Here is a 24,571-nt window from a genome sequence, read left to right on the forward strand (position 1 = left end):
ATCAAAAATAGCCTGCCCTATTACCACTTTGGGAGAACATTTCAGCTGGCTCTGAGCAGTAATGGATGAAACTATCATCTTTTTGTACAGTACAGCTCATCAGACTACACATTTCTTTAGCAAGATAGCCATTATAACTACACAACTATACTATACATAAGATCTGTAAGCTGTTGATATCCCTTATAAATAAAGATTCTATAGTTTTGAGTTTGATGTGCTATCGGCAGTACTACTAATTTGACATGAAGGGTTAATACATTTTTATTTTATTTATTAGGACAACCAACCATACAAGAAAACAAATGTACACTGCCATATAAACCAACCTGCCATCAAAGTCTGTCTCCCTGTACTTCCTTTCAGGGCTGTCCGAGCTCCTGTATTTATCCAGGTTTTCCCTGGAGCTCCTATACTTGTCCAGATCTTCCCTAGAGCTCCTGTACTTATCGAGATCTTCCCTGGAGTTTCTGAATCGTCGTTCATCTGCGTGACAGGTGTAGTCTATCTTCTTGACGACGATGTCGCTTGGTTCTGGGTCTGTGTATCTGAAAGTAAATAGTTTGTTATCAAGAGCGCGAATACGAGGCCGCTACCAACCGGGCGACGTGGAAGTCATTGGGGGAGTCCTAAGTTCAGCAGCGGACGTCCTGTGGCTGAAATGATGATGATAACGATGAGTGGAGCCAAATAGGTATTTACATCCTGGGAGTAGGATTATGGTCCTCTCATGCTCGCACTAAAAATAATTAAAATGGTAAGTAATGTATAAACTAATAATAATTTCTCAAACGTTATAGTGTCATGCTTCTCAATCTGGACTGTTACTTAGCTTTATTTTTAGTTTTTTTTAAAGAGATAACTTGGAATTGTCATTCTCACTAAAATGTCTCTGGGGTGGTGGCGTAGTGAGGCGGGTCGTTACATTCCCTCTAATATGGTCGAGTGAAGCGATGGCTGGTTCACTCGTCATGTCTGTGAACAGGCGCTGCTTTTGGGGACTGGTCAATCCAAGTTATTCAAATTTATGTATGCGAGTCATTTCTACTAGTATCTTAATATGTAAGTCTAGATATTAGCACGTCACTACCTTGTTTAATATACCACGCAATCTTGTATACCCATTCTTATAAGATACACCATACAAGAATGCATGGTAAATTCAGTGAACTGCTCCTGAATCGAATGTACCTACTACTACTATTTCTATTTATTTATATTAACCGGCAGACAGTGGTGACTGAGTTTGTTGCGGCGCTTCTTCTCAGCACTTGCCAAATGTTGGTCTCGAAGCGCTGGTAGGGTAAAAAGATTATGAGACATGTAGAGGCTCCTTAAGAGCAAAATGACGATTTGTAAGAACTATTTATTAGTCTAAACAAATAAAGAAATTTTGACTTTTTGACTTTTTTACATTAGAAATGTTAAAGTCAGACAAACTACAATAAGAAACTATAAGGAATGGTTGACGAATGAATCTCAATCCTTCTCATTCTACATTGATCTGCAAGTTGATCATTGCAGTTTACAGAAAAATATTTGCCTAATATGATCAAGTCAAGTGAGTGCCGGTATGACGGAATAATATAGAACTATTATACCCAACAGTACTGGGATTTACCTTCTGTATTCAGAGTCATCTCTAGCAAGATGTTCAGGGCTCTTGAGCACCCGGGTGCGAGGCTTCGGCTGGACCACATCCTTCTCTTTCTTGCTCTTCTTCGAAGAGTCGCGAGAGAACAACTGTTTCACCTGATAAAGAAATCACAACCTTTTACACTCTGTATTGAGGTTAAATTCTTTTTGATCGTATAAAAATCTTACCTTCTCGAGTCCAGAAAGTTTCTTTGTGGCTTTAGGAGGTTTCGCACTTATTTTGTCATCGTTTGGACTTTTCTCATATCTGTCATGTTTAGGCTCAAAATGTGACCCATCGTCAGCACTCCTCTCCCTCCGAATGTACTCTTTCCCATAGCCAGACTGTTCCCTGAAATCTTTAAACCTTGCCAGATATTCGCCGTTGGCGTATATCTGTTCGCTGGGATAGTTGTCTTCTGTATGCCTCCTCTCACTCGCCAGGAATAGAGAAGTATTGTGGACATCGTCGTCACTCTGATGTCTTGTGTGTCTTCTATGAAGCTCTCTATTTGAATCCCTTCTGAAATCGTTCTCGATTCCAGAATCGACTAAGCGATTGTCAACATCGTATCGACGGGGCGATCTGTCATCTCGGTAGTATTCTCGGCTGTCGCCAGAATCATGTCGTCGCATACCATAGTCTTCTTTATAGTATCGGTCTTTGTTCTTTACACGACGCAAAGAATTATGGTAAGTTTCAGCGTTTTTGGCTTCATATCGAATGTTGGCATAATCGTCCTCTCTTTCCTGAGCTATCTCAGGATTAGACGCGTAATGCCCCTTTCTCTTACCAAACCAGTCGTCTCTGCCCTTGTACTTTTGACCGGTCTGTATTACGTCATGACTAGAATTGAGATTCTTCTTCACTTTGTATTTCTTTTCCTTGTACTCATCAGGCGTAAGTACGGGCTTACCAGAATTGAACTCTAGACTTGGTGGTTCATATTCAGGCTCAGGAGGGAACACCTTCTTTTCTTCCCTCAACCGAGCTTCAGGCTCTAAGCTGTCTAAGAACTCACGTCTATTCAGTTCTCCTCTAGGAACTTTCTGGTATGTTCTAGTTTCAGTGTTGTATTTGACTTTATTATTGTCTGATTCATACTTGTTGTAATCCTCAGTGACACTGCTTTCAGCAAAACCATCTCTCTCTAATGTATGACGGTAATATCTAGCTGTCTCATCAACATATTTTTCTGTCGCTTGTCTGCGTTTTTCTGCTTCATAAATGGGGTCTGTTTCGGCTAAGTACCTTGAAATAGGCTCTGCAGTCACCAATCTTTTTCGTTCTATTTTCCGAGCATTTAGTTTGGATTCCAAAAGCTGACGTCTATGACTTAATTCGTTGAAATCAAAGTCTAGTTTATTGTTTTCACTTTCATAGTGCTTTTTCATTGTATCCATTCCGTCCCCTCTTCCCCGGAAAGTATCGATGTAATCATGTGTTTTATTATTATCACCAGGATATTCATTTGCGTATGTAGGTTCAAAGTCATCAAAGCTTGTAAGTTTATACTCGCGGAATCTAGGCCTTATAGGTGAGTCAGTTATTTTGTAACCTTCTATACTATTGTAGTTCTCATTACCGTTAGTCTTGTTATTGTAATTGAAGCGGGTGTTAGAATGTTTATGTCTTTCATCGTAGCCCTCGTCTTCGTCTGAATGGTTCCCATATTTCTCTCTTGAAGGTGAATACGTTTTATGTACGGTTTGTTTGCCAATACGACTAGAAGTATTATCTCCATAGTCTCTAACCACTTGGGCGTAGACAACTCCTTTATCAGTCATCTTGTTTACTGGAGAAGGCACTCGGTCTGGACTCGTTGTACGTACAAATAAATTAGGATCAGGACTTACACTAGGCTTGATGTAAGAGAATGGTTGATTGGAATTAGTACCGTTTGGTGGAGATATCAAGTGAGTTTTTGGCGGTGGCGACGATTGGTCCTCCTTCAAGATTCTCACTAAATGATCTACAGTGTGACCCCTTGTTAGCGGTGGCTTATCAGGAGGTAATTGGCTGCTATGGATCATTTCTTTATCACCATAAACGTTTTCTTCAATTTTTCTTATACTCTCCTTGATTTTATCTTTTACTTCTGCTGGCTTTGTATCTTTAGTTTTGTGTGAATCTATTTCATCTACTAAAAGTGTTTTCTTAACCTCAGTTTTTCGTTTAGGAGTTTCAGTAATAGGTGGCGATTTCTCTTTGTCCTTTTCTAAAGATTTCCCTCTTTTAGTCCTGGCAGGAGGTTTCGGCTCCTGTTTCTCAGGTGTTTTGTATCTAGGAGGTTTTTCTACTGGATTAACTTTCCTACTTTCGTTGCTGGATTTTAGATCATCACTTTTATTACTGTCTTTTTGAGATAACTTTTGTTTCTGAAATACTTCCAAAGGAGGAGTTTTCTTGAAATAATCTTCACGGGGTGAGCTCTCGATTATTGGAGATAGCTGTGACTTTTTGTTGCGCAAAGATTTTAAGAACTCTTCGGACTCGCTGCCAGATCTTTTTCGAATAGGTTTGACCTGGGTATTCAGGTTTGTGTTTGATTTTAAATCTGAGACGTCACTTTTGCTTCTTTTTACAACAACAATCGGTTTCGTTGTAACTTTAACGGGGGCATCTGGGCTTTTGGTTCTTTGAGCGCGTCTAAAAAGTGTTGACAGTGATGTTCTTTCTTTCCTCTTCTTTGAACTTACATCACTAGTGGATCTGCCTAGATTGGTTTTTATCGGATTGTCAGTGTTATCGTCGCTGTTTCTTCTGCCTGACCTATCTTCTTTGAACTTTCTTCTGTGTGGCAGAGAGAAGAACTTCTCAGGAGGATGGTCGGCTGTGCAGGTGACACTTGAAGCTTGTGCTATCACCTTATTTGCTTCTTCTATCAGTTCCTTCTCTGAGAGGTGTGTGAATGGTTCTTTTCTTACTGGTGGCTCGGATGAGGTGCCCCGCGTCTCACGCGGTTTACCGGTTTTACCTGAAATAGGAGTATAGTTTTCATTTCCATTGCAATTAAATATTTATCAGCCGAATACTGGAACTAGGATATCGCAAATTTGAGTCATAATATCCCAATATCTAATAGCACCACAGTCAAGTGATCACAGATCTAAGGTCAGATTTAACTATTTAAAGTTACAGTATTCGGCATGTAGTTAGTCTTAGTCACCTTAGTTAACACTACCGCACAGTTAAATTAGTAATTAGTTTCGATATGCCAGTTAACATATACTCATATTGGTAAGTAATAGTTATTTACAATTTTAAAGAAAGATTTTTATTACTAGAAGTAAAGTTACATACGTAATATGTAAGTTAATTTACAATCCACAGTTATACATTTAAAGTATTAAATGAAGAACGTTAAAGAATAAGTTGTTAGCGTTTTGACTACAAAATAATGATTATTAAATTATAAAATACATAAATTATCAAAAAGAGTGTTTTCAGGTTATGATTCGTACATCACTACGTGGTTAAGATTTTATTCCCGAGCCTGGCTACTTTACTCATTAAACTTAAAAAAAACTAATTAAGATCATCTTTGTTAAAATAACACACACGTCTACACGCACACTTATGTCTTTATCAATTGCACTTCAGCGCACATTGTGTAGAGCAGGGTTTCCCAATTTTTTTTTGCCAAGGAACCCTAATTGATTATACTTTTCCTAGCGAAACCCCCGTACTACTCCGCCCGCACACCCTGCCCTCCCTTGTGCGTAAACAAGTCGGTGCGAGCGAACAACGTCGGTCACGAAACGTGGGATAATATTTTTTACGGAACCCTTGCGGCCTTTCCACGGAACCCCAGGGTTCCGCGGACCACCTTTCGGGAACCGCTGGTGTAGAGTCTTAAATTATAAACTGACAACATCATTCGACTAAAAAACCCCATAAAAACCAATATTATATTAAACAAGTAACCGTCATAGCCATCATCACAAACCATAAAAAGTGTGTTTTGATAAATAAAACCTATACAAAGGAGATTACTGCATTGAACAACATTAATCATGTTGAAGCTTAGTTTTTGCTTTGGATCGATTCACGTCCTGTGTAGTATGGGTATTGTATATCTCCAAATTAGCTAAATAGGGAATAATTTTTGGATTTAATGATGAATGACCGATCAAAGGATCAAAAATAAGTTACAAAGATACTTGTAAAATTGAAAAAGTTAAGCTTTACATAACTTAAAAAGTTAAGAAAAGCTTGATTTTGAATGTTGATTTGTAGGAGTACGAGTATAAGGGGATACTAAAGAAGGGGCTTCAGTTTCTTACAACTTCTTATCTAGCCTTGATTTAGATCTTGACTGCCAATACAAAACAAAAGGTAAAAACGTACAGGTATAGCCTCGGCTAACAAATATTCTAATTCTGATTCAAAACCCCTTCAAAACAAGTAGAAAATACAAGATCGAAGTTTCAACATTCTTCACCTCTTTCCAAAAATTTGAATTAAAACATTGGAAAAAAGTTCACATCCTAAAAACACCGATAATTTTCGAATCAAGGTTAAAAAAAAACTTTTATCTATAACGTGAACATAACTATGTACTTACATACCTACTACCTACTTAGTTTTATCACATGGTTTATATAGCATTAGTATTGGCCTCAAATCTCCAAGATTTTTAACGATATTTTTCAAAAATCTTTACGTCGTCTCTATGTACCTCTTTAGTGACTTTTTATTTCTTTTTTAGCAGTTTTTTTATCTTTACAATACAGGTTCTGGTCATAAACAAGATGCGTACCTGCTACACATTCAAATTACTTTGTCACAGAGTCAAAATTATGCGCTGCATCGGTAGAGGCGTGTCATGCCTATTTTTAGAACGAGCTTTCGGCTTAAGGAGAGCCGTTTTTCTTATTTCAATACCTAGAAGTTATTAATATGCCTTGTTTGGGTAAGTTCTTAGGAAATACGTTTAACGGTGACTAGATTTATTTATAAGTAACTACAATATCTTTCGTGGTCCCAGTAAAAATGTTAGATCCCTCGACTCGGAGGTTCTTAGTAGACTTCTGGATTCTTTAATTATAGTTTTGTAGAGTTTGCAGAGTTAAATCGACATGATTGTGTGACAAAAATACAATTCCTTGCTTTGGAGTTCACACCGATTAAGTCATGTTCTGTTGGTCTAAGTACATTGCAAGAACATAATGGTGTAATGATGGTCAAATTCTCCTCTGTCCAAGTCAAAGTCAAAAATATTCATAAAATAAAAGTTATTTAATAATATGTCCGTTTGCCCTACCACCACTTCGGGACAACATAATGTGCTGGTGTTGAGAAGAAGTGGCAGAAGAAACTCAGTCACCTTCATCTTCAGTCTGAAAGTTGTTTGAATTTTGAGTGATATTTTCTTCTTTAGTTACTTTTTATGCATCTGTAACTCACTACTTACAAACAGTTTATTAGTTTCGATAAGTTAAATTTCCGTAAAAAGCGATTCGCCTTAAAACGTTATACTTGCCTGCCTACTTATGTATTTTATTTCGAGTAACGTGCGAGATGTTTTTCGTGCACGATAACGGATCTAGATGAGAAACTCAAAAGCGGCACCGCCCCTTGTTTTACGCGCCGAAAATTTATTTTTATGAATTAAAATCTTGAAAAGAATGATAAAAAACATTATCGATACCAATCTTGATAAATAACTGAGAAATCGGCATTTTGATTAGGGGTTTCAATGACTCTGCCTTTTGAGATGTCCGAGAGAAAAGTTCGAAGATTACAGATAATATCAATGGCGATATTAAACGTTAAAATACAAGATTTTGCCTGCGGCCTTGCCTATATGAATTTCGGTCTGTCGCAGAATATTTTGCGCATTGCGACCGAAAAAAAAAAAACACTAACACTACATTCATGGTGACTTTTACATCCCATAACTTGAGCAATGATTGATATTTTTGTCATCCTCTATTACACCCCCTTCAATTTCTCATATTTCGGGACCTAACGTAGTCCTAGACTTATCTTCTAAGGTCCAATCTCTATATCAAAATTCATTATTTGTCCCATTCTTGGATAGGTAGACAAACAAGCACAAAGTTGTTTTCGTATTTTTAATATATAGAAGATAGTAACAGAAGACATAAAAACTTTTGGGTCATTCCATCGTTTCGGGTGTTACGTTCGTACACACATATTCAACAATTTCACGTATTTTGAAATAGTATTTTAATAATATTAGTGCTTTAATCTGTCCGTTTTTAGTTGTTTTATCTAAATAATAAAGTTTGTACAGCTTAGAATATAGGATAACGAAAATATGAGTCGAAAAGTGTGCGTTTCGGGCGTTACGAGATTTTGCCTCTATGTTCTGACTGTTGCTGCATTTACTCGAAATTTAGCGAATTTTCTTAAGGAATCATACCTAAAACTTACAGGACTTCTAAAGTTTGAAATTTACTAACCACGTAACATACTATCACTGTTATATAAAACGTTTTACTATTTTTTTATTTTCTTTGTTTCGGGTGTTACAATGGTTCTGTTTCGGGTGTTACGAGTACGAAAATTCAACGCGTTTTATCGATAAAATCGGTGTTTTATTAGTCTCTAGGTACTACAAAATAAGGAGTACAAGAAATAAACACAAATAGAGCGAATTCTGGTTTGAAATTACGAAGCAGCTTTTTTAAATAATATACAAAGTTCAAGTTTAATTTTTCCTCAGCATATAGCTTTTTATATTGTTTTTGACTTGAAATAGCATTACTTTAATTTCTAATTACCATATTTATTGGAAATGTCGAACATCCAGACTTTTTAACAATACCCTAATTTTTGTGTTAAGTCGAAATTTCAAAAAAGTCTAAAATGGAGAAATATGACTCCTTTTTGATGCCAGCGCTAGTGGGAGGTCGAAGGACCCTCACAGTAATACTTTTTGACTTCTACAAGCAATATACACACATTATCGACATGTAAATAAAAATGTAATACCCGAAACGTTTCGGGTGTTACAGTTTTTAATCAAGAAAAAAACATACTACTTTACTATCACGCTCAGATATTAGTTAGTATTTGAAATGATCACTACCATGACCTTACTCTTACCAAATATTATTACCCTAATCCATGTGTAAGGTACAATAATAACACAAATACCCGTTTTTTTGTTTCGGGCGTTACATCGCCGAAGTAACAAGAAAACACACTTAAAACTTGATGACTATAATTTTTTTTGGGATTATGACGCTATCTACCAATACTATGATAAGTGCCCTCAAATCATATAGTAGCAAAACGGTTCACAGATTGATAGTTTGTTTTTAAATCATATTACCAATAATTAGAGAGAAAATGATCATTCAGACAGTTGACTTAAGTATAGACTTTGAAAACTAATAACTTAATAATTACTTGTTTCTTTCAGATTTTTTTTGTTGCACATTATAATTTGGAATGTTTACTTTCAAAATTCATCAGATTTAATGCGAAAAGAATATACTTATTTAGTTTTTCACCCTCGGTAACATTTTTCATGGAACGACCCTTTTCAAACACTTGTAAAAGCTGGATTGCACCATCTTAATTTAATTTTAACAAACGTTAAAAGTCTGTCAAACTCCATACAAAAACACCGGTTATTGTTAAAGTTACGGTTAAAGTGAGCTGGTGCAACTCAAACTCAACCTTAGTTGATAACCTAAATTTTTTAAACTATTCAATGAATGCTAGACTAGTTTTTATCAGACATAATAACTGCTGAGTGTATTAAAATCAAATTGAATGTGTCAATTGAAAAAGTAGACGTTACAACGCCTGAAAAGTACCACTATGTATGAAAAAATAAATGAATACACTCACCGAATCAAATTCAAATTAATCATTGTCCAAACAACAGTATCGAGTGACTTCAGTGTAGTCATTATTATTTTTTTTGCTACAGTGCTGAGAGGAGGTGAGTAACTCGTGTGGGTGTCAAAATTCCTTTGTGCCAGTGCTGTCACACGCCATTTAAAAAAAAGACCAGTTCTGGCGGGAATTTGCAGAGCTGCCAACATAAATCTAGGAATAGTAGAGCACTTATCCAAATGCATGGAGCTAATTTAATTTTCCATTACCGTCACGATATTAAAATCGCACGGTTTTACTGAATTAAAATAATGCGTTCTTAGAAGTCACAAAACCAGTAACTCTAGTCACTAAAAATTCTAAAAAAGTAATTAAAAAAAGTGTCATTTTTCAACTTCTAAGACTGGAAACATAAAATAAGTTTTATCCATTACTAATCTAGCAGGAAGCACGCTTCTACTACTTAAATAATGGATTCCAAATAATAAATCGAACAAATTAAAACATTTAGTGCCACAAACACATTAACATACCGTCAAAATGGCTTGTGGAATGAGTCTAAACAAACACCTGATATGTTGTGGAGTCAGATATTTACAGCTGGAATTAGCATTAATAAAGGAAACGTACCATAATGTCGGCGGAACAGTTAGAAGAGCCGTTTTTGGGAACCGGTCGTAGACATAGACAATTTGGAGGATCATTGTCGGTAGCACACTTATCGTAAAATATTGGAAAAAAAAACTTTTTTTATGCAGCACAAAACAGGTCTAGGATGGTACCTACATGAAGAGGCCCGGATTATCATGTTCGGGAAAGAAGTGAGTGAATTCCAGCCCCCAGCTGTTCGCATTATAAGTGTTAGCGAAACGCTTAGTGCGAGCTGGTGGAATATTGAAAATATAGGGGTGGTACGAAAACACTACTTTGATCTTCCTTATAATGTAGGTACTTCGAACTCCCTTAATCTTTGGATAAAATTACACTACATTCTTCTTCTTCTTAGGTTATGTAGATTCGTTGTTAAAGACTAGATCAAATGTTTATTGTACTAAAGCTGTGCCCGCGACTTCGTACGCGTGAAAACCCGTTTTCGCAACATTTTTCATTATTGTTCTGCTCCTATTGATCGTAGCGTGATGTTGTATAGCCTATAGCCTTCCTCGATAAATGGGCTATCTAACACTGAAAGAATTTTTCAAATCGGACCAGTAGCTCCTGAGATTAGCGCGTTTAAATAAACAAACAAACAAACTCTTCAGCTTTATAATTTCCCTTTTTCCCAATTTCCCTCCAGGAAATACCGCACTCTCTTCCTTTGTCCTCTTAGATACCGACGAGCAGGAGGTCTGTGCTGTTCTCATGGGATTAAAAACCAAAAGTGCTCCGGGTTGTGACGGTATTCCTACTGGATTCCTTAAGCTCGCTGCCAATGAAATAGTCCCAATCATCGCACACTTATGCAACTTGTGCTTCAATTCAGGAGTATTCCCGAAACCCTTAAAAGAATCCGTCATTACACCCGTGTACAAGGATGGAGATAGGGACGATGTCAATAATTATAGGCCAATATCTGTTTTGCCGGCAATATCCAAAATTAATGAAAAACTTCTAAATAAGCGACTCTTGCAATATCTTGAAAAATATAATATTTTATCGGAAGCGCAATATGGTTTTCGAGGTGGGCGATGTACAGATGATGCTGTAGGTGCCTTAACCTCTTTAATTGTCGAGACAATTGATAAGAAAGCTAAATGCTTAACTGTATTTTTAGATTTAAAAAAAGCTTTTGACACCGTCTCTATCCCCATCCTTCTAGAGAAGCTAACAGATGTGGGAATAAGGGGAACACCACATCGACTCTTAAGGGACTATCTCAGCGAAAGGACACAAAGAGTAAAAATAGGAAATACTATGAGCAGTAAAACCGAAGTTACCTATGGGGTCCCTCAAGGTAGTGTTTTGGGCCCAACATTATTCCTGGTCTACATAAATGACCTTTGCAGTATTGGAATTAAGAATGCTAAGATATTTTGCTATGCTGACGATACTGCTGTGGTCTTCACTGGTAGTTCTTGGGATGCAGTTGGGACTGAAACTGAGAATGGTCTATCTGTTATCGCTGAATGGCTTAAGCTTAACCGGCTAACGCTTAACACTCAGAAATCAAATTACATGTGTTTTTCATTGCGTGACAGGAACCAGCCAAATAATGACTTTGTTGTTAGGATACACGACTTTGGATGCCCCAGAGATGCTCTCTGCCAGTGTCCATATATAAAAAAGGTGTCATCTGTCAAATACCTTGGTGTTATGCTGGACCAGAGACTCTCGTGGCAATCGCATATCGATCTCGTTGTGGGTAGGACTCGGAAGTTGATGTGGATCTTTAAACTATTGAGACATATAGCCTCCGAAAAGCTGCTCAACCGGATTTATGTGGCACTAGCGCAGTCCGTTCTAACTTACTGTCTAACTGTTTGGGGTGGGGCTCTAAAAACAAAATTTTTAGATGTGGAACGTGCTCAAAGAGCACTATTAAAGGTGATGTATTTTAAAAAGCGTAGATTTTCAACAGAGGCTTTATACTCTATAGCGGACTTACTTACTATTCGAAAACTTTACATTCTACACTCCGTAATAAAAACACACAAGTTATTGATTTTCGATCCCAACACACAACAAAAACGAAGACGTCACAAGGTGGCCACTAGTAGGCAGATACACTCACAATTTGCTAAAAGTCAATTTTTCTTTCTGTCATCATTCTTGTACAATCGTATAAACGAAATCTTAGACATCTATCCTATGCCATGCAGGGAAATTAAGACTTTGGTAACATCCTGGCTAAAAACCTTAGATTATACAGAGACCGAACTACTACTCAAATCTGGATAAATTCTCATTGTTTTACGTACCTTAGGATTTGGATATTTACAACTACAACTTAAACTATATTCTAAATTTTTATACAATCAAATATTTTCTCTTTATAATATTGGTGTGGATAATTACTGCGGATTCACTACTGTTTCTCTTTTCATGTATTAAACTTTAACATGTATCAATTGTTAGTAGCAATCATTTTGTAGTTACGGAAGAGTGGCTCCTTCTGACACAGGTGCAAATGCACTTAAAAGAATGAGTCAACCTTTGTTTTTAGTTATAAGAAACTTTGGTACTGAAATAAAGTTATTTATTATTATTATTATAATATTAGTAGATCAGAACCTGTTCCATGAGGCATGGAATCATCAGTCTTATCTGATCTTCCGCTGGATGATTATATCGAGTCAATATTATGAACCATGACCATACTGCAGTCACCAAAAAGGACGCAGTAAAAGTTGCCTACATGTTTGTGAAGCGTGTCCTTGCTTTTTGCCCAGTCTTATAACGACATGAATTGAATTAAAATCTGAATAAACCCTTTTTATTCAATCCACTGTCTTGACAATCAATCAGAAAACTGAGCAGTATTTTTATTTGTTTCTCCACTATATTATCGAGGTTCAACAAGCTTCGAGTAAAGTCATAAAACGTATTATTTATTTATTCCACATTTTATGCCTCTTCCAAAACCAGATTTCTCAATTGCCGCCAGGCATAGTAAGATCTTCATATTTTGTCGAACGTCACTTTTGGTTGCAGCTTCGAATCCGTCAAGGGACAAATAGTGAGTAAAAAACGTATTCACAAACATTACTATGAGGTCTCACAGTGCGCGTGGACGCACAGGGTGACAAACGAACCAATCACAGACAGAATTCAACGCTGTGCGTTCGATTTGCGGCTTCACTTATGCAAGCATCGTTTATCGGGCATTAATGTATTTCATACCTAGGTTGGGTTGCACCATCTTATTTTAACTTTAACAAACGTCAAATAAATATCTGTCAAACTCCATAAAACGCCGGTTATCGGTAAAGTAAGTTGGTTTAACTTAGCCTAAAAAGCCGTATAAACCATTTACATCGCAAGCGGTATCTAAAAATAGATTTGACATAACTCGAGCCTGCATTAAATCAGCATAGAGGTCATAAAACTGTTTGCTCTACGACTCTGTATTTCCAATGATTGTCGCATCATTTGAACGAAGCCAAACACCATGAAGCACATTAACAGTTCACTTGTTCAAATATAACATGTATTTGCTAATGACGTCATCGAACTTGGCGAACAACTGGTAGTCTGAAAAAGACGCGGCTTGTTTGCAAGCGAGCTTTCGGTAATGATGACGAGTAAAAAACGCGAAAAGTGCGACAAAACGGGACTATTCCCACCTCTCGTTCCCACCGCTGCAACTCCCGTTGGGTTGGCACCCGGGGCGATTTTGATGTGATATTTTTTATAGATAGAGTGATTCAAGAGGAAGGTTTTAAGTATAACATTGTACCTGTGCGAAGCAGGGGTCGCTAGTAACGAATATAATCTTATTCTTACACAGTACTTACCTACATAATTACTAGAAGACTAAAATCAAACACCTCTATACATAATAAAATACAATAATAATTTGGCTCTATTATACTCATCTAAATTTACTTATAAGAATTTCAACTCGCTACAAGTCAAGCCACGGCCCAAAATTCCACTACAAGCAGAAGCGGAGGCGTAAACAGACCTCGGACACCGCGAGCCTTGGAGGCTTCCGTTTGATACGTTTTCATTGAAACATATTGAATTCACATTTTTTGCTAACTGAGCTACTGGTTTGATTTGATGGCTATTATGTTGTTTTATTGGTTCGGATGCAATTTGGGATTGGAATAAGTTATTAAAAATAACATTAAAAGACATATTTGTGGTTAGATGGGGACACGTCAAGCTAAATACTGTGGCACTTTATTTGATTGCTTACGGGACTTTTCCCACCTCTCGTTCCCACCGCTGCAACTCCTGTGTAGCCAGGATCTACAGCTTGACCGCCAATAAAAACCCAACCAGTGAAGGTCAATTAGTTTATTTTGTTGTTTGCAATAGCTGAGATGATCTAGTTGTCGTCACCTATTATCAATCTGCTACAAGATTCTTCAATTTATTTTCAACCTGACTCAAAAGAAAGTTCGAGTTTCGTTCTTATACGACACGATTTCCATTGAGTTTCTGTAAAACGTTAATAGAAGAGACTAGATCAGTAATGTAGAGATGAGTCCTTAATGTTGCAGGAACTTTGATAATATTATCATAAGTAGTTGTAATATGAGGCATTTAAGGTTTTTCAATTCTACCTAAAAACAAAAAAAACATTTTGCTAGTCGTGAAAACGTAACCGCCAGTAAAACAAGCCTAAAAATTCAGAGCGTTTGTCCGATTGAAATAGTTTTCGCAGTAGACCCAGCAAACAGCGTACCGGAGACAATACATATTGTCTAAACCAGTATTGAAGGTCAATGTGAAGAATGCCTGCCGTAGGTTGAACATCTTTCATCGCCCCAGATAGTATCGGCCCACGAGCCAACTAATTTGAATTTAATAAGTGCAATCAAGGTTGAAAGAGTTACCTTCCTGATTGTCGGAATTCAAATTAAGATTGCAAGGAAATGTGCATTTTGTTGGAAATACAATAAACTTTTAATAAAGGCGATTAGTCATAAAAGTTGTCTACACATTGCTTGGTTATGATTAAAATGATTCCGTGCGTAAGTAATATGAATTATTATTTAATTAGACCTATAGAAACCTAAATATATTAACTCTCGTTGGATTACTTACAATCGAAATTGATAATGCGAACATGAAGATTAATTATGTAGCACTACATTCAGTAAATACCGTGCAATTTAGAGACAGGACAATAGGACTTCCATAGGACCGCTACTGGAAGAGAATTCTGACAATTTTGAAGTTCGCATGACAAAAATAATTTTAAATCAAGTTTTTCAGTTGATGTTGCAGTGCCCAGTTGTTGCAATTAATCATCAAAATAAGCCTGAGATTTGATTATTGCGTAACATTGCAAGTTATGTAACTGTTGAAGCTGGCAATAAATCAGCAGCACTTATAGAAGCTTGTAATGGTCACCGTAATAGTGGTTCTCAACAGACAATTGACCGGCTTACACTCATCAATTAAGCTGGACAGTTCAAAGCACAAAAGTTTTCAAGTAGGATCTAGTTACTAATGCTTTGGCACAAGTGTTACATAATCAGTATTTCTACCTTTAGAAGTTTTACTGAAAGAAATTAGTGTTTTTCTAAAAAAATACACTTTAACATTTACAAATTTTCTTTCAGGAAAAAAATCAGGTTCATGATAGTAATGTATTTTGTGTAATCAGTACAAATAGTTAACTTTTTTGGTTTTTCCAATGTTTATCGCAATCGGCTAAATGATAAAGACAACGTTTATCGTGTGTATACCTAGGTGCATGACCGATAATGCCAACAGCACTAATACGTATGTGTTATTAATGATTCAAAACCTAACCTCGCTTCCGTTTCTCAATTCGCAAAGAAAACCGCAGTCCAAAATCGCAAACTGATTGATATGATCATTATACCTAGTCAAGACTAAACGTCAGCTAAACTCGATCCTAAATCGGCGATTACATCTGTAGACTTCGCAATCGCATCCGATTAACATATTAAAAGAGACTTAATCGTCATTTCAGTCCAGGCTGAGGCTTTCGAAACTGTTGACCACAAAAGGAACTACTGCCAGGTCAATGTCGATACGAAAACCGCTTGTGTGCGTTCAGTGTAGTCATCCGAAGCCTTTTTAGGTCTGCCACACAAACGCAGATTCATATCGTTAGCCCCCACGCGGAGACTTAATGGGTGCCGCAGGGTAGCGTTATTGGACCACTTTTATTGATATTGCATCATTTTATTTAGACATTAACGTTAATTGTGCATAAGTATTTTATAATTTTCTTAAAGAGAACAGTTTTCAAATTAGACATTCATAAGAATGAATGAAGAATTCGATCTCCTTTCTGAGATTATCAAGCTTTTTACTGCTTCGATATGTAAAGAATTAACATGACTTTTATTACACAATAGCAATTAAATAACCCTTCATTGGTTGGTCATAAAAATACCCAGGTTTCTACCAAAGGAAAACTTTTTGGTAAATACATAATAATGATGAGGATAGGTCTGCCTCTGCGGAATATTGACCTTCACATTTTAAGTAAATAGTTAAGTCAAAAATTTATTTAAAGTCATTTTAAATAATTTTAAAAATTAAAAAGAACGAATTGCTTACGAACTGTTTATAAGCTGTCTATGTATTATAGTAGGAGAAACAAAAGTTCAAATGCAAAGTTACATGAACACATTTGGCACTTGGCTACAATCAACTTGAATCACTTACGGGCATAGCTTATGCCACCTTATGATTATGTCAAAACGTCACGGACGCATACGCATAATTGGGGTCCGGTCACGGTTTAGTTACATATTGAATCATGGTGTTCTTATGTAATAAACAAGTAAAGACACAGGGTTTATTAACCTTTGTTGTAGACCACTTTCAAAATTTTTATAACGTGACCGTTGAGATTGAGAATAATTTTAATTTAATTGTAGGGATAAACATAAGCCAAGGTGTGATCGGTGTCAATCACAAATCACAATTATTATCTGCCACATCTTTTCCTCCCAATTTTCAAAATTTCCTTATTATCTCCAAATGATACATGCAAGACAAAGGTAATGATGCACAGTCGACAGACATCAGAGTATCATTTTTACTGCAATCAAGCGAACATTCGACAATGGCCGAATCACCTAAGGCTCCACTGTTTAGCTTGGTGTGCCAGCGTCTGATATGAATTCTGTGTACAACCTAACCCACATAAAACCTCATAAATTCATACTACGAGTAATCGTAACAAAATTTAATAATGGTGCAAATTCATGTGAGTTATTATCTAATAGCTATCAATCGTCTTAACAAACCCTTTGACATAATGTAATTATTTTGTTGACACTTGTTTTACAAATAATAGTTGTCTAAAGACATCAAAACACGCTCTTCAGATCTGTCTTGGTTTTTTATCTCACCACAAATAAGGGGCAGACTACACTACGCCGTTGCACTTTGTACGAGAAGCAACACGAATTCCAAACCCACTTTCAGAGCCATATTTTTTTCTTGAAATACCTATTGCTACTTTTAAACTAATTGTTGTCTGATTAGTAATTAAACTTCTATATTAGAGGAAGCCGGAAAGAGGAGAACCAGGAAACCCGTATATTAGTGAACGTCAGAATGGCGGGTGTATGATCACAGAAATGAATAAAATAAATATGATTAAATACCTGAGGTGTACCTACCTTGGTGTACCTTTAGTTATTTATTTTGTACTTCCCTAAAACGGGAACAATTACGATTACAAAATGAGCCGCCAACCTGATATCAGGTTGGCGGGTGTATGCTGAAATTGGACGAAAAAGTTAAGTTATGCTATTCTAATATTTATCATTATTTAGTACCTGAGATGTACCTCACAAATATATTAATACGAACCAAATGCGACGAATAATTAACGAGAAAATCGATACGAAAAATTTGATATCCACCATTTTCTTTATGGCCACCATTTTTATAAGAAGTTAGAAAGTTGATACCGACACAGATAATACATACCGTAGTATTTTTAAAGTCTGTTTTTTATGACACGCACACTTGTGAATTTGCCAATACCATTAAATTTGATAAAATCGAAAAGTATTGATAGCAGCGCCCTCCTGTAAATGTAATAAATAAGGTTGTCCAACGTGGCAACAATCGGAACTAATAATCGGGACATTGTCTTCTTCTTCTAATTTTATTCTTTTGTTCTTTTCGTCTAGTAGCAAATTAATGGTATTGGCAAATTTACAAGTGTGCGTGTCATAAAAAACAGACTTTAAAAGGGTATAATTTAAGCTGTCACCAATTAAAGTCGTTTTCTGTTTCCATAATAATAGAGTTTGTCCCCAAAATAATAGATTTGTCACCAAAATCTAGTCACCAAACAATATAAAATCAGTTCCACGAAAAAACACCTAAAATCATGGAGAAATATTTTTGAATGTATTTTAATAGGTTTGTCCTAATAAGTATTATAAATAAAAATAATAAATAATAAATATCCTTGGACATTTTTAACACTGCGCCGCTAGCCCCAAACTAAGCAAAGCTTGTACTATGGGTACTAGACAACGGATATAAACATACTTAAATACTTTTTTTTTTAAAGCAAATTAATTTAAAGTGATCATTAATAAATCATATTTTTGTCGCTAGAAAATTTTAAAAAGTTTCACTAAAATTAGGAGTTATCATCATCATCGTTTCAACGAAAACAGTCTACCTACTACTTTACTGGACATATAATGCCTCCCCCAAGGATCTTAATTCCCACAGGTAAAAGCAGTATTTAGATGAAATTTCTAGCAGGATAGTAATTAATAAAACACATAGTACGTGAAATAATCAATATTGAAATAAAATGTTAGGTACCATTGTATTGGTGACAAAATAACAAATTAAAGGGAATCGCAGTTTGGGATCGAAAATCGATTTATTTGGTGACAGATCTACCATTTTGAGGACAAAGCTATTATTTAAGTAACTAAACTATTATTATAAGAACGATGTTTATATTCAATCAATGCACTACAATTTCTTTGGTGATCCATCCATTATTTTACACATAATATTAACATTAATTTGGTGATTCATACCTGCGAACACATTAATTTGTTTATCTGAGAATGAAAATATTTCGTGGCGATAGATCTAATTATTTAGTGATACAACTTGATGACAAATATAAATTTTGGTGACAGAAAATATTATAGTTCCCCTTTAAAAATACTACGGTATGTATTATCTGTGTCGGTATCAACTTTCTAACTTCTTATAAAAATGGTGGCCATCAAGAAAATGGTGGATATCAAATTTTTCGTATCGATTTTCTCGTTAATTATTCGTCGCATTTGGTTCGTATTAATATTTTGTGAGGTACATCTCAGGTACTAAATAATGATAAATAATAGAATACCATAACTTACCTGTTTCGTCCAATTTCAGCATACACCCGCCAACCTGATATCAGGTTGGCGGCTCATTTTGTAATCGTAATTGTTCCCGTCTTAGGGAAGTACAAAATAAATAACTAAAGGTACACTAAGGTACACCTCAGGTATTAATTAATCATATTTATTTTATTCATTTCTGTGATCATACACCCGCCATTCTGACGTTCACGTATATTACATACCGTACATCATTGATTGAGTTGATTTTATAGGAAATATTCCTCTCCTTAGCTTTAGTTGCCCAACCTTATCTTTAACTGTAACTGGTGTTTTTGTATGGAGTTTGACAGACTTTTGACATTTGTTAAAGTTACAGGAAGATGGTGCTCCCAGTCTTATTTTTACATTAGCTGTGCCCTTCTCTAGGTAGGTACCTACTTGTTGTTTACTGTAATTGCTATTTTTTTTTGTGGAGCCTATGGACATACATAGCTTGTCTGTCAAAAGAGTAACTGTAGTGTGGTTTGAGCTTTAAATTCTGTTGTTTTTTGTTTTACGCGTTGGGATCTCGTGTTTAGTTGTATTTAAGCAGTGTTGAGTTCTAATAATCGTGTATTTTTTGTGAGGCATTCACTCAACTGTTACTTCTATGTCGGGTTATAAAGCAACATGTTATGGTTGCCAAATTGAATTTGTGATAGATCAAAGGCCTGTCTGACTGAATGCATGTCTTTATTTGATTACGATCTAGATGCTAATCAGGTGGTATGAAATGTCAGAGCTTAGATTACTTTGGTAGCTAGGTTCTAAAGTTAGTCTGCTATGATTTTCGAACTTGACAAATTGAAAGACTGGTGCTAAAAAAATTGCCTAGATCTTCAGTATCCTTCAGATTTCAGTATGGGAAGTAGAGACGAATATTATCCTGCTGATTCAGTAAAATTATGAAACCTTAGAAATAGAGGTCAATATCTAACAGTGACTGAGGTAAATAATTCCTTTTTCTCAGCACTAAGAACATTGCTAGTAGCATTAACTAGAACTACGTCGAGCGAAGACGAAGCAGTGAGTGGTTAAGAACACGTTATAAAAATCAACTTTACATTTTGTTTCGATCTTCAGTATTCTTCAGACTTCAGTATGGGGAGTTACGAAAAATGTTGTAAAGACGAATATTATCCCGCTGATTCAGTAAAATAAAACCTTAGAAATAGAGGTCAATACCTAACAGTGAATGAGTTACATAATGTTTCTCAGCAATAAGTAAGAACATTTCTATTTAGCACTTAGCACTAGCTAGAAAGAAACAGTGATAGCTTAAGAACACATTATGTTGGGACTTATTTAAGAGCTTTATAAAAAGCAAATTTTCTGAGAGTAAACGAATTGAGCTAAAATACCAGAACTTTACTAAAGCACTCTACAATCGCATCTAATCTTTAAAAACCAATAAAACCTTAATAGTTCAATTAATCGCTCTTCAACAGCTACTAGTGATTGCATCGATCATCTAATTGATTCATCAGGTTTCATCGATTTGCTTTCGATTTCCGAAGTGAATCGATTCCAGGGTTATCATGAATGGTGTTAAAAGCCGAATAAACGTTAATTTATCGATTGATGGAGGTCAGAATCATCACGATAGATGTCTGTTTGGGTATCGGAAATCATCGTAACTGATTTTTATGTCTGATTACGATTATGTAACATTGGATTAGGTTGAGAATTTGTTGGTTTTAACGTTGTTTACATGTTTTTCAACCGACTTCAAAAAAGGAGGAGGTTCTCAATTCGACCCGTATGTTTTTTTTGATACTTTTTATTGTGACATGTAATATGTAAATCATTGGTTTAATAATACTTGGTTGAGATATATTTGTTTGGTTAATCATATATTTTAGAATTGCCACATTTATAAACAAATTGATTACTTGGAAGAGTTGGAAGTGAGATTAAAGTTTTCAGGAAATTAGTAGGTATAGAGTTGAAATTATTTACTAGATTATTTGAGAATTTAGTAACTCGTGCAATGTACTTGAAAGTTCTAACTTGATTAAAGGTTTTAATACTGAAAATTAGTAACAGGTTAACATAAATTAAGGCCTAGATGACCAACCGAATCTTACGAACTCGTAATATAGAATATTTAGTTCCATTTTTTTGTAAGTATTGTAAATAAATATCGTAAGAATCAAATAAACCAGCGGAATTGATACCAGACCGTATGGAAGGAATTAGTAAGTATGCTATTAATTTATTAAATTAAACGGTTATCTTTAAGACATTAGAAAGGTTTACTATGTATTTTAAGAACAATCATGTTTTTTAAAATGATTATTTATACAGTAGGTTGTAGGTATCTGCACTACTATCTAGTTTATAATGATTAAGTATTTAATTAATAATATACATAACTTTTTATTCAAACCACAATACAAAGGTTGTGCCAGTGCACAGTGTTGTCAACAAATCGGTATCAATTACATCGATAAAAAAAATCAAAAGTCACAAGGCAGTTAGTTGATTATTAGGTACAACGACAAAAGGTATCTTTACATACCAAGCCTTCATTTGTTAAATTTTAGATGAATTATGTAAAAATTGAGCTTGAAACAAATGGAAACCCAGCTTATGTCCATATTATCCCTCATTACGACTCGCTGTACATGGTTTTGAATCGAATAAGAGAAAATATTTTATCGATAACCATTTAATTTAGGGCATAGTGAAACCAAATTAATTTCGACATGACCAAATACATAAAAAACAACCCCAACTGACATTGTATTAGAGACTAAACTCAAATGATCCTGAATCTATAACTTAGCTTTCAGAATTCTTTTAAAACTCGCTGATAACGTCACTTATGGATACTTTTGTGTTTTAGTCATGTCGAAATATATCGATACGCCAGTGGTGTCAATCATCGACTCACCAAATCGTTTGACGTGTACGTCCCTATTGAAGGAAACCGATTTCGTCTCTTTTTCCTTCGGTTCGGTATCGTTTCTGGTTTCGTTTTTTTCTACCTTATCGCCATCTTCGTTGTCTGACTTGATACCAGTTTCAGACATTGGGTATCTGAGGTACCCGGTTTTTGGTACCTCTAATTTAGTTTGGTTACTGTCAACTGGGCAGTTTTCGTTTCGGTACCATGGGTATTTTTTATCTGGAAACATTATACTCCTAAATAACTCCGATATAGTTAAATTAAAGTTGTTAGTTAGTCCTAAATTGATTTATTTATGAGTCAATTTTGATTGTTACATCTTTTGAACATTTTAATTGAGAAAAACGCGATCTAACTATTTATTACTACATTACGGTAATTTTTTCAAAAGCTTTTGCCAATGGGTAAAGCAAACAAAAATATGGCAACACATAAATTTTGAAATTACTTGTTTCCTTACCTCCTCACATCTCTTTGAATCATGGGCTGAAATGGTCTCCACTAAAGCCAAACTGCTGATTTTAACCGCATCGTGTCTGCAATAACCTGTAACAATAAACACAATGTTTAGACGAATAAAATATATTTAGCCTTACCCTTTAGGGCAGTGGTTCTTAACCGGTGGTCCGCGGACCACTGAAGGTCCCTGGAGGCATTCCTAGTGGTCCGCGAAGACATCGTAATAAACAAGTGACGTGCGTGAAGTGATGAGACGAGTCAACACAACGCAAACGGCGCACAGTGGGCGAGAAATCGACCTCCCCTTTCAAAGGATTTTGAAAAAAAAGTGGTCCCTGACTAGACAGAAATTAGGTAAAATGGCCCCTCGTCACTTAAAGGTTAAGAACCACTGCTTTAGGGTAATTAAAGTTTATAACTAGATAATAACATATGTTACACGGGAATAATGCAGCATTTTGTTGTTGAGATAATGTTTAACATCGATTTTTTTATTGGACCTCTTGCCTCTTTTATATTTCGTTCGTTCCTTTCAGCCAAATGACGTCCACAGCTGGATAAAGGTCTCCCCCAAGGACTTACACGATGACCGGTCTCGGGCTGTAAGCATCACCAGATCGTCGGTCCACTAAGAGCCTGCCCACACTACGTCTTCCAGCCCGTGGTTGTCTCTCGAGAACTTTTAGTTCCCCTACGGTCATCAGCTCTATGAGCTGTATGTTTATTATTACTAATGAACATATCACTAATTGTGTCATTCTTTTTCTGCACAAGTCTACTCGTATTTACTAATATCTGCTATAAATAGTCTTGTGCTTTAGGTAATATTGATTTATGTAGTCGTGGTGTCGTTAAGCTTGCAAACACTTTTACTCTCGGTGACCCACATCGCGAGTGTGGTCAGCACTTGCGACAGCTTGTAATGTCGCTGGTACCATGTGGTGTAAGTTGGAAACTTTGGGAGCAAACAAGATATCCTTTAGATTTATTAAAAAACATAAAATACATAAACAAAACAAAAATACTATGGAAAAATAAAAAACACTGTGTGTCAAAAGGACACACGCTCAGTTTTAGTCAGGATATCACGATAATTATGATATGGCAGGTGTTTAATGAAAGAAACCTGTTTCTAAAGGAGTTTTACTGTGGCACAGTTGAAGTTAGATATAGGGTCAAGGTTGACTTGACAGTAACCACCAAACGTTTGCTAACTAATATTTTAAATGCAAAAGTAACTCTGTCTGTCTGTCTGTCTGTCTTGCTTTCACGCCTAAACCACTGAACCGATTTTGATGAAAGGCTATGCCTTTTAGATAGTTTGAGTCCCGGGAAAGGACATAGGATAGTTTTTATCTCGGTTTTTGAAACAGGGACGCGCGCGATAAAGTTTTTCTGTGACAGACAAAATTCCACGCGGGCGAAGCCGCGAGCAAAAGCTACTTAGATATAATATTTGAAAAAATCTGCAGATCGCTTCAGTCTACCCCCGAAACCAATCCACAAGATCTTCTTTTTAACGTACCACACAATATTGCTCATGTATCAGACATCAGACTCATCGACATTCAGTGCACATACACTATACTATCTGTCGAAATATACATTAACTTAATTAGCAGTATCAAACCAGTCATTTCGTGATTTCGGAAAGCAATTTTGTTATATTGATACAGAGATTGTGAAAAAACGTAGTACAAAAAGTACGAGCTTTGAAAGCAGCATCGGTGTGTT

At 35.8% G+C, this 24,571-nt stretch overlaps 1 protein-coding gene across 1 annotated transcript in view; it reads right to left on the reverse strand.

Annotated features, from left to right (window-relative positions):
• blo (bloated) overlaps window positions 1–24,571 on the reverse strand; it is an 80,366-nt gene that overhangs the window by 17,774 nt on the left and 38,021 nt on the right. Inside the window, exons 2-6 of the mRNA XM_028311067.1 lie at window positions 22,839–22,924; window positions 22,364–22,597; window positions 1,825–4,613; window positions 1,622–1,752; window positions 330–548 (exon numbers count right to left, since the gene is read on the reverse strand). Of these exons, the coding sequence (XP_028166868.1) occupies window positions 330–548; window positions 1,622–1,752; window positions 1,825–4,613; window positions 22,364–22,502 (3,278 nt within the window). The 5' untranslated portion in view covers window positions 22,503–22,597; window positions 22,839–22,924. The remainder of the gene's footprint in view (window positions 1–329; window positions 549–1,621; window positions 1,753–1,824; window positions 4,614–22,363; window positions 22,598–22,838; window positions 22,925–24,571) is intronic.

The sequence above is a fragment of the Ostrinia furnacalis genome, unplaced genomic scaffold (genome assembly GCF_004193835.3).
Source record: "Ostrinia furnacalis isolate ACB-3 unplaced genomic scaffold, ASM419383v2 OfSCF3159, whole genome shotgun sequence".
NCBI lineage: Eukaryota > Metazoa > Arthropoda > Insecta > Lepidoptera > Crambidae > Ostrinia > Ostrinia furnacalis.